Source organism: Neodiprion lecontei, chromosome 5 (genome assembly GCF_021901455.1).
Source record: "Neodiprion lecontei isolate iyNeoLeco1 chromosome 5, iyNeoLeco1.1, whole genome shotgun sequence".
Lineage (NCBI taxonomy): Eukaryota > Metazoa > Arthropoda > Insecta > Hymenoptera > Diprionidae > Neodiprion > Neodiprion lecontei.
Window position 1 is genome coordinate 25602896 of NC_060264.1, and position 17503 is coordinate 25620398.

At 38.4% G+C, this 17503-nt stretch overlaps 2 protein-coding genes across 7 annotated transcripts in view; one reads left to right on the forward strand and one right to left on the reverse strand.

Annotated features, from left to right (window-relative positions):
* Positions 1-7427: 7427 nt before the first annotated feature.
* LOC107218004 (phospholipase A1) lies at positions 7428-13547 on the reverse strand. Of its 6 annotated transcripts, XM_046740303.1 has the most exons (10): positions 12649-13547; positions 12456-12548; positions 11401-11823; positions 10877-11076; positions 10132-10259; positions 9546-9688; positions 9113-9292; positions 8293-8389; positions 7746-7873; positions 7428-7603 (listed from the first exon to the last, which is right to left on the reverse strand). In XM_046740303.1, exons 3-10 carry the CDS (start codon positions 11465-11467, stop codon positions 7515-7517), a joined length of 1032 nt encoding a protein of 343 aa, XP_046596259.1. In that variant the 5' UTR covers positions 11468-11823; positions 12456-12548; positions 12649-13547; the 3' UTR covers positions 7428-7514. The 6 variants fall into 6 exon arrangements, with proteins under 6 accessions (XP_046596259.1, XP_046596263.1, XP_046596260.1 ...); XM_046740307.1 differs by lacking the exon at positions 12456-12548 and having other exon boundaries at positions 13255-13547; XM_046740304.1 differs by lacking the exon at positions 12456-12548 and having other exon boundaries at positions 13244-13547.
* A 1531-nt stretch (positions 13548-15078) lies between these two features.
* LOC107218005 (5-hydroxytryptamine receptor 1) overlaps positions 15079-17503 on the forward strand; it is a 42327-nt gene continuing 39902 nt past the window's right edge. Inside the window, exon 1 of the mRNA XM_015655737.2 lies at positions 15079-15859. Coding sequence (XP_015511223.1) covers positions 15476-15859 — 384 coding nt within the window. The 5' untranslated portion in view covers positions 15079-15475. The remainder of the gene's footprint in view (positions 15860-17503) is intronic.

The window sequence follows — 17503 nt, forward strand, 5'->3', positions numbered from 1 at the left end:
TCAGGTTCTCGTTTTTTGGCTGTAACTTTCGATGCGTTGATCGCAGAGTATTGGGACTGCGCCCAATCGATTTCTCTCGCAAAATTACGTCGGAATAGTGCCTGAAAGAATTGATTCCAGCACTTTTCAAAATCGCGAAAATTTTCGCCAGAAATACAAAGGGGTTAACCTTCCTTTTTTTTTTACCAAAAAATTTTTCGTCTCAGAATTGATTCGTATGACTCTTTTCCGACCAATTGGACCCCAAGGAACTCAGAAAACGCAGCGAAAAGAGCGTGCGATCAACAGGAGAGAAGTTACGAAGGAAAAAGCACCAGCTGAAAAATGGGATAAACTCAGGTTCTCGTTTTTTGGCTGTAACTTTCGATACGTTGATCGCAGCGTATTGGGACTGCGCCCAATCGATTTCTCTCGCAAAATTACGTCGGAATAGTGCCTGAAAGAATTGAATCCAGCACTTTTCAAAATCGCGAAAATTTTCGCCAAAAATACAAAGGGGTTAACCTTCCTTTTTTTTTTACCAAAAAATTTTTCGTCTCAGAATTGATTCGTATGACTCTTTTCCGACGGAATGGACCCCAAGGAACTCAGAAAACGCAGAGAAAAGAGCGTGCGATCAACAGGAGAGAAATTACGAAGGAAAAAGCACCAGCTGAAAAATCGAATAAACTCAGTTTCTCGTTTTTTGGCTGTAACTTTCGATGCGTTGATCGCAGCGTATTGGGACTGCGCCCAATCGATTTCTCTCGCAAAATTACGTCGGAATAGTGCCTGAAAGAATTGATTCCAGCACTTTTCAAAATCGCGAAAATTTTCGCCACAAATACAAAGGGGTTAACCTTCCTTTTTTTTTTACCAAAAAATTTTTCGTCTCAGAATTGATTCGTATGACTCTTTTCCGACCAATTGGACCCCAAGGAACTCAGAAAACGCAGCGAAAAGAGCGTGCGATCAACAGGAGAGAAGTTACGAAGGAAAAAGCACCAGCTGAAAAATGGGATAAACTCAGGTTCTCGTTTTTTGGCTGTAACTTTCGATGCGTTGATCGCAGCATATTGGGACTGCGCCCAGTCGATTTCTCTCGCAAAATTACGTCGGAATAGTGCCTGAAAGAATTGATTCCAGCACTTTTCAAAATCGCGAAAATTTTCGCCAAAAATACAAAGGGGTTAACCTTCCTTTTTTTTTTACCAAAAAATTTTTCGTCTCAGAATTGATTCGTATGACTCTTTTCCGACCAATTGGACCCCAAGGAACTCAGAAAACGCAGCGAAAAGAGCGTGCGATCAACAGGAGAGAAGTTACGAAGGAAAAAGCACCAGCTGAAAAATGGGATAAACTCAGGTTCTCGTTTTTTGGCTGTAACTTTCGATGCGTTGATCGCAGCGTATTGGGACTGCGCCCAATCGATTTCTCTCGCAAAATTACGTCGGAATGGTGCCTGAAAGAATTGAATCCAGCACTTTTCAAAATCGCGAAAATTTTCGCCAAAAATACAAAGGGGTTAACCTTCCTTTTTTTTTTACCAAAAAATTTTTCGTCTCAGAATTGATTCGTATGACTCTTTTCCGACGGAATGGACCCCAAGGAACTCAGAAAACGCAGAGAAAAGAGCGTGCGATCAACCGGAGAGAAATTACGAAGGAAAAAGCACCAGCTGAAAAATCGAATAAACTCAGTTTCTCGTTTTTTGGCTGTAACTTTCGATGCGTTGATCGCAGCGTATTGGGACTGCGCCCAATCGATTTCTCTCGCAAAATTACGTCGGAATAGTGCCTGAAAGAATTGATTCCAGCACTTTTCAAAATCGCGAAAATTTTCGCCAAAAATACAAAGGGGTTAACCTTCCTTTTTTTTTTACCAAAAAATTTTTCGTCTCAGAATTGATTCGTATGACTCTTTTCCGACCAAGTGGACCCCAAGGAACTCAGAAAACGCAGCGAAAAGAGCGTGCGATCAACAGGAGAGAAGTTACGAAGGAAAAAGCACCAGCTGAAAAATGGGATAAACTCAGGTTCTCGTTTTTTGGCTGTAACTTTCGATGCGTTGATCGCAGCGTATTGGGACTGCGCCCAATCGATTTCTCTCGCAAAATTACGTCGGAATAGTGCCTGAAAGAATTGATTCCAGCACTTTTCAAAATAGCGAAAATTTTCGCCAAAAATACAAAGGGGTTAACCTTCCTTTTTTTTTACCAAAAAATTTTTAGTCTCAGAATTGATTCGTATGACTCTTTTCCGACTAATTGGACGCCAAGGAACTCAGAAAACGCAGCGAAAAGAGCGTGCGATCAACAGGAAAGAAGTTATGAAGGAAAAAGCACCAGCTGAAAAATGGGATAAACTCAGGTTCTCGTTTTTTGGCTGTAACTTTCGATGCGTTGATCGCAGAGTATTGGGACTGCGCCCAATCGATTTCTCTCGCAAAATTACGTCGGAATAGTGCCTGAAAGAATTGATTCCAGCACTTTTCAAAATCGCGAAAATTTTCGCCAGAAATACAAAGGGGTTAACCTTCCTTTTTTTTTTACCAAAAAATTTTTCGTCTCAGAATTGATTCGTATGACTCTTTTCCGACCAATTGGACCCCAAGGAACTCAGAAAACGCAGCGAAAAGAGCGTGCGATCAACAGGAGAGAAGTTACGAAGGAAAAAGCACCAGCTGAAAAATGGGATAAACTCAGGTTCTCGTTTTTTGGCTGTAACTTTCGATGCGTTGATCGCAGCATATTGGGACTGCGCCCAGTCGATTTCTCTCGCAAAATTACGTCGGAATAGTGCCTGAAAGAATTGATTCCAGCACTTTTCAAAATCGCGAAAATTTTCGCCAAAAATACAAAGGGGTTAACCTTCCTTTTTTTTTTACCAAAAAATTTTTCGTCTCAGAATTGATTCGTATGACTCTTTTCCGACCAAGTGGACCCCAAGGAACTCAGAAAACGCAGCGAAAAGAGCGTGCGATCAACAGGAGAGAAGTTACGAAGGAAAAAGCACCAGCTGAAAAATGGGATAAACTCAGGTTCTCGTTTTTTGGCTGTAACTTTCGATGCGTTGATCGCAGCGTATTGGGACTGCGCCCAATCGATTTCTCTCGCAAAATTACGTCGGAATAGTGCCTGAAAGAATTGATTCCAGCACTTTTCAAAATCGCGAAAATTTTCGCCAAAAATACAAAGGGGTTAACCTTCCTTTTTTTTTACCAAAAAATTTTTCGTCTCAGAATTGATTCGTATGACTCTTTTCCGACCAATTGGACCCCAAGGAACTCAGAAAACGCAGCGAAAAGAGCGTGCGATCAACAGGAGAAAAGTTACGAAGGAAAAAGCACCAGCTGAAAAATGGGATAAACTCAGGTTCTCGTTTTTTGGCTGTAACTTTCGATGCGTTGATCGCAGCGTATTGGGACTGCGCCCAATCGATTTCTCTCGCAAAATTACGTCGGAATAGTGCCTGAAAGAATTGATTCCAGCACTTTTCAAAATCGCGAAAATTTTCGCCAAAAATACAAAGGGGTTAACCTTCCTTTTTTTTTTACCAAAAAATTTTTCGTCTCAGAATTGATTCGTATGACTCTTTTCCGACCAATTGGACCCCAAGGAACTCAGAAAACGCAGCGAAAAGAGCGTGCGATCAACAGGAGAGAAGTTACGAAGGAAAAAGCACCAGCTGAAAAATGGGATAAACTCAGGTTCTCGTTTTTTGGCTGTAACTTTCGATGCGTTGATCGCAGCATATTGGGACTGCGCCCAGTCGATTTCTCTCGCAAAATTACGTCGGAATAGTGCCTGAAAGAATTGATTCCAGCACTTTTCAAAATCGCGAAAATTTTCGCCAAAAATACAAAGGGGTTAACCTTCCTTTTTTTTTTACCAAAAAATTTTTCGTCTCAGAATTGATTCGTATGACTCTTTTCCGACCAATTGGACCCCAAGGAACTCAGAAAACGCAGCGAAAAGAGCGTGCGATCAACAGGAGAGAAGTTACGAAGGAAAAAGCACCAGCTGAAAAATGGGATAAACTCAGGTTCTCGTTTTTTGGCTGTAACTTTCGATGCGTTGATCGCAGCGTATTGGGACTGCGCCCAATCGATTTCTCTCGCAAAATTACGTCGGAATAGTGCCTGAAAGAATTGAATCCAGCACTTTTCAAAATCGCGAAAATTTTCGCCAAAAATACAAAGGGGTTAACCTTCCTTTTTTTTTTACCAAAAAATTTTTCGTCTCAGAATTGATTCGTATGACTCTTTTCCGACGGAATGGACCCCAAGGAACTCAGAAAACGCAGAGAAAAGAGCGTGCGATCAACCGGAGAGAAATTACGAAGGAAAAAGCACCAGCTGAAAAATCGAATAAACTCAGTTTCTCGTTTTTTGGCTGTAACTTTCGATGCGTTGATCGCAGCGTATTGGGACTGCGCCCAATCGATTTCTCTCGCAAAATTACGTCGGAATAGTGCCTGAAAGAATTGATTCCAGCACTTTTCAAAATCGCGAAAATTTTCGCCAAAAATACAAAGGGGTTAACCTTCCTTTTTTTTTTACCAAAAAATTTTTCGTCTCAGAATTGATTCGTATGACTCTTTTCCGACCAAGTGGACCCCAAGGAACTCAGAAAACGCAGCGAAAAGAGCGTGCGATCAACAGGAGAGAAGTTACGAAGGAAAAAGCACCAGCTGAAAAATGGGATAAACTCAGGTTCTCGTTTTTTGGCTGTAACTTTCGATGCGTTGATCGCAGCGTATTGGGACTGCGCCCAATCGATTTCTCTCGCAAAATTACGTCGGAATAGTGCCTGAAAGAATTGATTCCAGCACTTTTCAAAATCGCGAAAATTTTCGCCAAAAATACAAAGGGGTTAACCTTCCTTTTTTTTTACCAAAAAATTTTTAGTCTCAGAATTGATTCGTATGACTCTTTTCCGACTAATTGGACGCCAAGGAACTCAGAAAACGCAGCGAAAAGAGCGTGCGATCAACAGGAAAGAAGTTATGAAGGAAAAAGCACCAGCTGAAAAATGGGATAAACTCAGGTTCTCGTTTTTCGGCTGTAACTTTCGATGCGTTGATCGCAGAGTATTGGGACTGCGCCCAATCGATTTCTCTCGCAAAATTACGTCGGAATAGTGCCTGAAAGAATTGATTCCAGCACTTTTCAAAATCGCGAAAATTTTCGCCAGAAATACAAAGGGGTTAACCTTCCTTTTTTTTTTACCAAAAAATTTTTCGTCTCAGAATTGATTCGTATGACTCTTTTCCGACCAATTGGACCCCAAGGAACTCAGAAAACGCAGCGAAAAGAGCGTGCGATCAACAGGAGAGAAGTTACGAAGGAAAAAGCACCAGCTGAAAAATGGGATAAACTCAGGTTCTCGTTTTTTGGCTGTAACTTTCGATGCGTTGATCGCAGCGTATTGGGACTGCGCCCAATCGATTTCTCTCGCAAAATTACGTCGGAATAGTGCCTGAAAGAATTGATTCCAGCACTTTTCAAAATCGCGAAAATTTTCGCCAAAAATACAAAGGGGTTAACCTTCCTTTTTTTTTTACCAAAAAATTTTTCGTCTCAGAATTGATTCGTATGACTCTTTTCCGACCAATTGGACCCCAAGGAACTCAGAAAATGCAGCGAAAAGAGCGTGCGATCAACAGGAGAGAAGTTACGAAGGAAAAAGCACCAGCTGAAAAATGGGATAAACTCAGGTTCTCGTTTTTTGGCTGTAACTTTCGATGCGTTGATCGCAGCGTATTGGGACTGCGCCCAATCGATTTCTCTCGCAAAATTACGTCGGAATAGTGCCTGAAAGAATTGATTCCAGCACTTTTCAAAATCGCGAAAATTTTCGCCAAAAATACAAAGGGGTTAACCTTCCTTTTTTTTTTACCAAAAAATTTTTCGTCTCAGAATTGATTCGTATGACTCTTTTCCGACCAATTGGACCCCAAGGAACTCAGAAAACGCAGCGAAAAGAGCGTGCGATCAACAGGAAAGAAGTTACGAAGGAAAAAGCACCTGCTGAAAAATGTCGATAACACAGGTGCTGGTTTCCTGGCTGTAATTTTTGGTCCGTTAATCGCAGCGTATTGGGACTGCGTCCAATCGATCTTTCTTGCAAAATCACGTCGGAATAGTGCCAGAAAGAATTTATTCCAGCACTTTTCAAAATCGCGAATCCTTTCGCCGTTACTTTTTTCTTCATTTTTGGGGCCGAAAATTTTTGGTCTCAGATTTGATTTGTATGACCCTCTGTTGACTAATTGGACCCTCAGGAACTCAGAGAATGCGACGAAAGTAGCGTGGGACCCACAGCAGAAAAATTGATCCCAGCTTATTGGGACTGCGCGCAATCGAATACCCGTGCAAAATCACCCGGATATCATGCAAGTCATGTTACGTTAACTCGTACAATATCTAATGCACCTAAATAACGGACATAGGCGTTTACGTGTACTGAGTTACACGTAATGAGTCGTCAGTTCCACGATGCGATAAAACGTTGGTACACTGGGGAATATTGAGTTCCAGGTATTAGAAATATTCTAGTCACAACAATAAAATTGCCAGACTCTGGGTAAAAACTGATTTATAATTGTAATTGTAATTGTTATTTATTACTAGGCCGTAGGACAAAGTCCTCTAACGGCCAAAAGCAAGAAAAAGTATACAGAGTGTACATAAAAAAAAAGATAAAAGAAAGAAATGTAAGCTTAAAACTAGCATATTATTAACATTACAAATAGTACGCAAATAGTAATCATAATGGTATTTATAATAATGTTATTAAAGTTATTAAAGTTATTAAATGGTCTCTCAACGTCATTTTTTTTTTTTTTTAAACATCTTCTCAAACAGCCATTTAGCAGCTAGGCCATCGCACTCACTACTTCAGCACGCTCAGTAGCCAACAAATAGTGATGACAACTCGTCTTGAACACAGCTAACGATGAAGCAGTCGTAATAGCCGGCGGCAAAGAATTCCAGAAGGAAGTGCCGATAATAAGGAACGAGTGCTGAAATATAGACGTGCGCGGGACTGGTGCAATGAGCGTATCAGTACGATTATTGTCTCGATGCCTGGCTATGTTGTGGTTCAACCTTACACGCTCACATAATAAAGCATTCTTACTCATAAACAACATTCCGTAATAAATGCAGCCCAGGAGATACAATCGACGATTGAGCGGCGCGAGCCAACCCAAATCAAGCCTGGGCCCGCTGATGTGCACCCCAAGCGGCCTGCGCAGTATAAACCTCACGCAGTTATTCAACGAAACTGTCAGTTTCTTCTCAAGGCTTAAGTTTAGGTTAATTGAACCCGTAAACGCTTGTAACAGAATTTTTCTCAAGAAAATGACACATCCCTATATGGATCAGAGTTCGTTTTGTTAGATGACATGTGATCTGGGTTCGAATTCACAGACCTCAACAAACGATTGTGTGTGTATAATGGAATTTTATTTTACAGTGCTACAGGGCTCTCGGCTCACTTTTAGACAGTTGCATTAAAATTATCTTTTGCTTCAAAAAAATGGACTATCGAATAAATTTTCATCCAGAGGACTGTTATCGGCAGGTATTACCGCAACATCAGAAGTTGGCGATTTCCCAGCTGTAAAACATGGTTTCATGAGTGTTATGCACATTCCACTAAAGTGTATACGTAAGAAAGATTGTACAATTTGATACCAATGGTATTTCAGCAAAAAGTTGAATATCTGTGTATTTACTGTGGATAAATAATTGTGACTTACTGCAGTAGGGAGATTCGTTATTAGTTTCAATGTAGAATGTCCCCTGTGCAGAATATTTCTCGGCCATGGGTCCGACCACTGTCATCAAATCTTCACTGCGTCCCGACTTCGTCATATTTTTATACCCACTGTAAATAGATAGTGAAAAGTATTAAAGTGAAAAACTGATCTACCTCCATCTTAGAAATGAAAGTTACAAATGTGAGTGCTTTTTTTTCTGTTCGCGACGGTCAAAGAAAATATTGTTAATGGCACCGCACTGTTTCTCATTCATTCGTTCAACTGACGAAATAACTTTATATATTACTGTGGAGTCTTTTCAAAATTTTCCTAATTTCTTTCATACATTTTTTCTCACGGAAAATTCACTTTACAAGTTTTGACAGTGATTTTCATTTGATATTTCTGAGAACCGAATAATTATAAAAGTAAAAGACGTGAAATCGAACCAAATCAGAGTAAATCAAAGATTCCAGAGCAAATATTCATACATTTCTCGTAAATCATGTTGCAAAAAGGAATATTTATTCAAAAGGTGATTACTCACTTATCCTTTGACCATGCCCTTCCTATGAAATTACAATTCGAATTTCTAATGGCTTCGATATAAAAGTCGATAGCTCTCGCGTGCGAGCAGCCAGGTGCTGTGAAAAAAGAAAAACATTTTTGATTTGGGTTTAACGTTTTTGTATAACAATCAAACATGTGTAAAAACTATACACTTCCCTTGTATATTTTGCTTTCATTATATCAACACTCAAAGTCATCATTTTTATCGAGTGAAATAGTCAACGTATATTATTTTACTGATTATGAGAGGTGAACACAGCAAGATAATATATTGTCAATCGTGTCATGAAAGAAAATACTAGGTTTAGTTTGGATTAAATTATATTCTCTAAATTTGCGACATCGAAAAACATATTTTTAAACGAACCGAGAATTCCGTCATTGGAATCGGAATTAAGGTGAAAGTTAGAATTTTGAAAAATTTGGAAAGTCATATGACATTTTTAGAATCAGAGAAATGTCCGTAAACTCTTCGGCAGTGTAGATAAATTAAAACATGAAAATCTTTGTAAATCAAAAACATGAAAATTCTTGGCGACTTTCACAATTCAATATTGATTCAAATTCGCTCAATCACACAATACGAGCATAATTCTTAAGAGTTGGAAACAGTCACATTATTTCTACTAAAAACGGTCCGCAAATTTGTACGTTTGCATAGAATTCTCATAGAAAAATCATTAATTCAAGCCAATGAATTTGCAAATTAGGATTTTACCGTAAACCCTGAAACATCGAACAGACGGTTTCAAGATCGATTCAATGATAGAAGTGTAAATGGCATGAACACAACTCACTCCTGAGTAAACAGCTGTGCTGGAATTCACCACCGTTATAATAAATATCGACATGCCCGACGGGTTCCTGAAGACCAAGCAACGAAGATGTATGCGTCACTTCAACGAACGCAGCGTCCATTTTATCCAGACGATCGGCAGGGGCTACTTCTCTGAATTTGGGTCCAGCAGGATCGAGTCCTGAAAACGATTCGGTAATTTCTTACTCAGAGTACGATTGTGGTCGAATTTAATAGCCAAATTAAGAAAGGCTGTAAATACTTGCAACTAAAAATAAATTAAAGAAAAACAAGAAGAAAAACTTTTTTTTCATCACTGCATATTTAATTATCTGTGGAATATTTCTCTCTCTCTCTCTCTCTCTCTCTCTCTCTCTCTCTCTCTCTCCCCCTCTAATAGCACAATTATAGCCTCTATTGAAAATTTATTTTACCCGTAATGCGTCCTAGTTTCCATCGCCTACGTAACTGGAGATCTTTGCCTGCAAATCCAGCGACATGGGCACCCAAACTGTGTCCTATGATCCACACATCTTTCGGCAGAATGGAATAATTGTCGACGAGCTTTTCGATGTATCTGCGGGCGAATATAATGTGAATATATCTGAGATAATACGAATGTTGAAAAGATTCTATCGTCATAATAAAGGTAAACCTGGGTAACTTTAACGTCAAGTTCTTGGTTATAGAAACTCGACTATAATATCTTCGTAAAATTGTTAACAAACTTCATCCTCGTGCAAACAGTTGGCAACAATTGAAACCAATCGAATAATGGGCTTGAAATTAATTCCGACAATTTTGTAAACTTGTTTGTTTATGTTTTAGATTTGTGATCGATGTAACATCTAATTTGTTGACCTGATGGCAATATGGTAAGACAAAGCTTGCATGATCGTGAATTTTCCATTACGCATAAATCAGTCAATTTCATACAGGCATTCGAAATGATCCGGCATGAAGTCGATGAAATATTGTCCACTGTAGATAAACACTCGACTTTAAAAATTATTACGTTACCTGGATACGGATTGACCGACTTCTTTAGTGTTTTCAGCTGCCGCGCCATATGTCTTCAATATCAGATATTTACTGCTCTCAGTACAAGCTCCGATTCTCCAATCGACCACGAAGATATTCCTCGGTTGCTGGAATAATTTTCCAATTTTTATAACATTAATTTGATCACAGGGCCCAAAATTTTTTAGATAATTATCGCAGAGCAGCGATAGAGGAAACAGAATAGCTAATATTGATTTTCAAGAATTAAACAATTTTCTAACATTGAATTATTAATTGTAAACTGTGTGGAAAAGCTGAATCAGAATTCTGCTATTAGAGGGCGAGCAATCTTCGATTTTACAAAAAGCAGGAAATCTAAATAATCGACTGACTTGAATGTTTAAATAATTTCAATTCCAGCTGTAGCTTTTCTCCTTCAATCCAGGACAACTTTAAAATCTGTCGCTTGTTTCATAACCAATCAAGAAAATGTATCATGTTTTTCAGAATAATCATTCTCATCTAAAGGTTCCGTTACAAAATTTTCCATTAAAGGTGACACTGAGAGCCTGAAGTAAGACTTTTTATTTCCAACAGCAATCAGTATTTGACATTGTTCGACAAAAAAGTAAAAAAGAAATTTTTCGATTCGGTACCTTTTCGTTATAGTTTACCGTTGCTTCAGGGTCCAGTTTAGGGACTTGGAAGAAACGCGTGTTCAAAAATAACGATCAATCGATAAAAAGAGATAACATTAACTTACGTTTCGCAAAAGAGCTGACACAGTGTCATTTACCCAGTCCTTCGTCGCGTGGCTCAAGAATCCGTGTATAATGAAAACCGTATCCAACGAGGCATTGACAGGAAGCGTTGAAGGAACGTCGAAGTCTACTTCAGACGCGTTGGTAAAAATAGAGTAAAATAAAAGGTGAGGCTCGCCTGCACTCGTGATGCAACTTGTTTCTGTAAGAAGGGCAAATTAAAGTAAGAGAAAAAAAAAAAATTAAATCCGAAGCTGTATTTTTCGTCAGATTACACATTACGTAATAAAAGCAACAGCTGTAAGCAACTTTTCAAACGACATAAGAATTCTTTCTTTCAATGCAAGCAATGTTTTTCCGCACCGCGAGTATGTCATTTCGTAAATTAGCAGGTTGTTTTTCATTCTGCTTTGATAATAGGTTGTACGAAATTACAGGTTGTATTGATTACTGGTGTACAAATGCAGCTTCAGTTGTAAATGATGGTGCTTTTGTAATGGATATGCTTAATACAACTGCAACTTACCAGTAACACCTTGGTCAAAACGTACGACAAGTGCAAGGATCAGCAGTAGGAAATTTAACGAATACATTTTGACTTAAATTACTCACTAAATTACACTGATGTTATTAGTTAACAATTATTTACGGAACGTTAAAGGCACTGCGGATGAACAATTTAAGCCTCTTTATCAAATCGGTTGTTTTGACAGCTTCGAACCGTCTCGTGAACTCCTCGCGTAACTCAGAAAGATTTTATGTGTCACGAGTAATATTTTCAACGTTCACTTGAGATATCGGGATCGAGGGTATCACTGGTCCATTGCATTTAATCCAGTATACAAATGACCCAGTGACTGATACTCGTTAACGAGAACCAAGCAAACAGACTTAGGCCAGTCTACTGCAATTGTTCACTTCGGAATTACAAATCGATCACTGTGTTTCACTAGAAGCAGACGAAACGGATTATCTCAACGAATCCTGCAGTTCAAACGATGAATAAAACTGCGTTTCTTGTTAAGGAATGAACCGTAACCACCCTAGCAGACACATGAATAATTACGCACCCTATAGCAAATCAGAGACAAGATGTATTTTGCAAAAAAAGAAATGAAAAATATTTTTTACATCTCAGATACGGAAATGCTTCCTACAAACGGTTGAAAATGCTTGGACTGAAAACGTGGTGCTAATTCTATCTCACTGGTTATGATTGTTCTGAGCGTTCAAAGATTGTTGGATGATATTTATATGGAGGTTTGCGGAAGTTTAACAACTGAGTATTCAGCCAGCTTGTAATCAACTCGAACGGATTTTCCTCATTATTCAACTTTCAAGTTGCAGTCCGATGTAGAAGTTAGTACGTCAGTATTGAAATGGAATATCTCGCCATTCCATTCCGGCAACGAATTTGGAAAAAAAAAACCAGTTATTGCAAAGTTCTAATGCATTTTTGTTCAAAAGTTCCTCGGAAAAGGTCATGGAAAATACACCGTTGTAACTGTTATGCTATTTATTTGCAATCGTGTGACGGAATTTTCCCGTTTAAAATACGCTGACGTATTTTTAACGTTATACTTTATTCTCCCGTCTTGTTATACGGTCATGGAAAGACCGTCTGGAGCTGGACGTCATGCATCAGACCAACTCCTGCGGTTAATTCTGTAGAAACTGGAGAAATTCTCTGGATTAATATTCGCAAGTAGACTGCGGCTGTATGTGATTCATAAATTGAGTATTTATAATCCTGCTTTACACAGCAATTTCTTACTTTGAGATAATGTTAAGAGTTTTTATGTTAAACTTCCCAATATCGGGTATCTTCGGGACTAAAATTATTGTCCGTTATCGAGGAATGTCCGGTATTTAGAACAATATTGACACTTTACAATATTAAGGAATTCATTGTTGGGAGATATCCGTTAAGAAGAGTTTTACTGTCCCGTAGACTTTGCGTGTTCTTATCAGTTCCTTGTGACCACATAGCTGGCTTCCGGAGACAAAGGATACAACAACGCGTTTCAACACCGACGTAGGTATCGTATAAAGAATATTTCGAAAGACTTTACTGGAATTGCAACGATAGATCACGAATACTTGTGACTTTGGATAAATTCATTGCAGCCTTGATTGCAGGCTGCAATTATGTTTGTCTGCAAATAATTTCTGAAGACGTTAAACGGCTGTAGGCAATTTCATGTGATTTGAGATCACCGAGTTATTCTAAGAGAATCCAAACTCAACACTGTTTCAAAACCGTAACGAATTTCGCATAACTTGGTTGAAATTTTTTGAAATAATGCTGAGTCTTTGTCAAAGTAACGGTTCAACTTCACCAAATCGACTTAACATATCACCTTACTAACACTTTACTAACGTAATTACGAGAAACTTGAACAAAAGTTCAAATAATCTCGAAGCCTGTGACTTCATAATAGTTTTCACCATGTGTGTAACACTTTCAGTAATTATTGACCCTTTGTTATTCACTAATTTTGATAAAACACGGGAAATGTTGGAGCGATTTTCGTAAAGATTGATGAAATTTGTCAACCGCTACTCTTATTGAAATCAGTTAAAATTCCACAAGACGTTGTCTTTTATGCAATGCGGATTGACGACTAATTTTGCTGCGCGACTGCATCTGACCGTCAAAGACGACGTTCCTCGGAAACTGACTTTCATAATTACTCAACAGTACGCTATTCCAAGACGGTATCTTGTTAAATAGTGCCCTTGAGCCGTAACAGTCCTTCAAATACCTTGAAAGGACAAAGTTCAACTCTAGAAAAGACCTTGACTTAAAAAACGTGCTTCCAACTTGTTTTTACTCTTCACCACCAAAGGTTACTTGAGAAGAATACCGGTTTCGATCGAAAATGATTTTGAAGAATTTCAACGATCGTTTACGAGCCGCCAATATCCGAAGAACAGGTTTTTATACAGATATCGGTATCTCTGTTTGTTAATCTGTCTTTCCCGACAAAATTACCGCGATGAACTTGAAAACTTCTCAATGAATCAATCTGCCAATAAAATTTATAACACTTGACATTCGAATGCTGGGAATGAAACGTGTTAACATAATGTAATCCTTCAACCTGTGTGGGGGAAGTTCTAAATGTCTAGAAGTCTACATTCAAATTATGAGCACAAATATTGCTAAATTTTATTTGAATTAAGTCTTCGCTTCTACCGGAAAACAACCGCCTCGAAATTGAATAATAACAACCTATAACATTCACTTCTCTTTTAAAATAAAATGCATATTTCCTTTAGATTAAAATTTTTTTTTTTTTTTTTTTTTTCATCAATTCGCAACATAATTTGAACCGCATTGTGATAAATTTTTTAACACCAATTCTGAGAATTCCTACCCTATCTATGGAACAATTTCGCAGTACACCCTGTACCATATGCAACCTGCTGCGCGTGTACTAAGGTTACCAGTCGATACTATCACATTTCTCAAACCGACTTAGAGGTGGCGCTATTGGATGCTTTTGCAAGTAACATCGTTTTTTTATTCATTAGGATACGATTGTTTTTTGGTAAAGAATGTAAATGAAGATTTACCACTTAAGCATCAGCTGACATTCTTTATAACCTTGGAAAAAATACCTGATATTTTCTTTAGCGAACATCTATCGAATCTTACAAAAGCTCCCCGACGTGAAATACAAATTCTTTGATCTTGCAAAGGCTTTCATTACTAAAACAAAATCAGGAGTGGGAATTCGTTTACAAAAAAAAAAAAAAAAAAAAAAAATTATCTGGAACAATGAGAATCTGACGATTGCGAAAAAAAAAAAAAAAAAAAAAATTACAAGTTCGGCGAAACTTACTTCCCGAATACTTTCCCAATAAGAAATCTCTGGTTGCGCTCCTGCGAGTGAAAGTTTCTTTTCTTATCTATTTGGTCCAACGAGTCATTCGAAATTTTAAAGTTTCTAATATACAATGTGGTTTCTCTTTCGTACGCACTACAGGTACATAACACAATTTTTGCGAATACGAGCAAAGCTTGGTTCGTTGAAATATCTTCTCAAAAACTTTCGCCCTCTCCTTTGTATCCGACGCCGAGAGCTGTTGATCAAGACTTGCGCAGTAAGGGTTGCCGGTCCCCTTGTTTAGCAAGCTCAACTTTACCCCAAAGCGAGCATCGCGACGCCCGAACAGTTTACTACCCACCACCGGAGGCGTCGTACACTGGGGCGCCACCCCCAGTCTCGGGTCATTGAAATCGCTGTAAAAACATGGTGAATAAACAAACGAAAATACATCATTTGATACCGTTTCACCGGTGACGTGAATTTACGAGGTAAAATTATTCTCAGGGGACGAATAAATTTCTCGGCTCGGTGAAAAATGGAATTGTCATCGTCGTAACGTGGAAATGTGAAAGTTTTATGCACACCTACGCGTGATAAAAATTACTTCAAATTTAATCAACGGTGAATCGTTCGACGTGCTCTAAAAATTTCTTCAAGTACGAGAGATAATCAAAAGACTGTTAAAAATCGAGACGCGGTCACACATGTTTTCAAATTTGAATAATCGGTATTTCCTGTAGTCAACTGTGTCCGAACCGCATAACGATGACGCTGCACCTCACGGAGAAGGATATAGACGACATACCGAGTCAGTGGCTGGAAACTATTGTCCACTATATAACGGGCTTTCGAAATGACACGGTTGACTTTTCTCGGCCACACTTGCGACCCTCGGTCGTCAATATCTACCCCCTTTTTGTGCTCATGTACGCCGCGCTGATAATCACAGGAACGTTGACGAACTTCGGTATGATGTATCACATCGTAAAGTGCCGTCATTACAGAGACCCGACTTACGCGTTTCTCATAAACATTGCCATCGCGGACCTGATTAAGTGCATTTTCGTACTACCGATATCGCTGACAGTGATGCTCGTTCAGAACTGGGTCTTTGGAAAGTTTCTCTGCTTCTTTTTGCCGATGCTTCAGGTGAGACTCGTTCATAGATACGGTAGGCTGAGGATATGTTCGTTTCGTTCGTCGAAATCACCCGAAAATTTAGTGAAATTGAGTAAAACGAACCTACCCGAGAACTACTGGCACACGTTCCGGTTGGATGATTGTTCTACGAACGAATAGCGATTCCTCTCACGAGATTACGGTTCGCGAAATAAGAGGCGGAGAATTCAACCGAAGACAAATTTGCTGAGAAAATTTATTCCGGGCAGGAAAAGAATCTTCCTGACCTGAGGAAATTTTTTTTCTTTCCTTCAAGCTGTGAGCTACTTTTTTCAGGAGTAACATCAATTTATGTAAACGACATTTGCCTGGCAGAAGTGCATTTGCTACTGTACTTCGTAATGGTGTACTCGTGTATTTAAATAACATTGTTAAAAATCAACAGCCGTGCTTCAAGGCAAGCTTCAATTCAAATTGCCACTCGTTTTATTCGATCCAAGCAGAGAAGAGAACACTCATTTACTTAATACGCATTACGACACAAACATTTACACGTTGTTCAAGTGCCGATGTAATTAACTTGTCTGAACATTTCTCATTCACGTTGCATAAAATTGTTACAAGGCGTAAGATATCGTTTGAAGTTTCACTCGTTGCTAGAAGTAAGTAACTAACGCTGATTACTGATATAAATTGAATTATCTTCAGTAAGTTCTGCAATTTTGTGCAATTAGTTGAAACTTTTCACTACCGTTATAACTTATGTAATTAAACGTATGCACAAAGTGATGCGAAATAATTTCAACCCATGCCAAATTCAATAGAATACAATTTCATATAGTACTGCGAAGCTGCTAAAACTATGCCATCAAGTTACGCTGAAATATTGATAATGTTGAATTGACGTATATTCGTTAATATGGTCAGAGTTGAATTATTTCAGAGAATAGAGATTTGTATAGATATTAATTGAAATGATCGAAACTAAGTACGAAAATATTTTGAAGTCATTCCGTGAATTATAATCTCAAAATCCAACGGTAACTTTGACGTTTCATAACGAGGGTCTCAAAATAACTACAATATTCTCTCAAGCAATTAAGTACGAGTGGTTCTAACCTAATTGTCAGCAATGAATTCGAAATAGAAGCATGTCAATAGAACGTAAGCCGATCACTTCGGATTATACTATGAATATTACGGAAGCTTGACTAATTATCGTGCACGATATAGTTCATTTAGTTATTTGGCATTACAGTGTCATCAAAGTGAGCAAAGTTAATGGCATGATAGACGTTGATAATTTTCTTTTTTAATAATGTTTTTTTTCTCAATCTATTCAGCCTTATCCACAATCGACACAAGTAGTCGGAAGATCGGTCAATAATTACCCCATCAAATTTTACTCAGTGTTACTCCTTGACATACTTTGGAATAATCTTACTTCAGCCTTTCGCTGACTTTTCGAATCGTGTAAGAAAAATCATGGTGTTTACGTGCAAGAATCTTCCGAATGAATTGTCTTTTCGTTGAAGAAAGGAATTTGAGACCGGACTATGATTGGATGAGTGAAAAAATTGAAATGATAAACGGTGTGATGTGTAACATTGTTCGCCCCAAGCAATGGCCGACTATACTTATACAATAGTTCCATAAATATTTTAAAGATAGTTA

Excerpts from the sequence above, each read along its gene's own strand:
- LOC107218004 (XM_046740307.1), bottom strand. The coding sequence starts at position 11,467 with ATGTATTCGTTAAATTTCCTACTGCTGATCCTTGCACTTGTCGTACGT. Across the intron at positions 10,260-10,876 it reads TGTCAGCTCTTTTGCGAAAC|CAACCGAGGAATATCTTCGT; the intron begins GTAAGTTAATGT and ends AAATTATTCCAG. Across the intron at positions 9,689-10,131 it reads GTCGGTCAATCCGTATCCAG|ATACATCGAAAAGCTCGTCG; the intron begins GTAACGTAATAA and ends ATTCGCCCGCAG.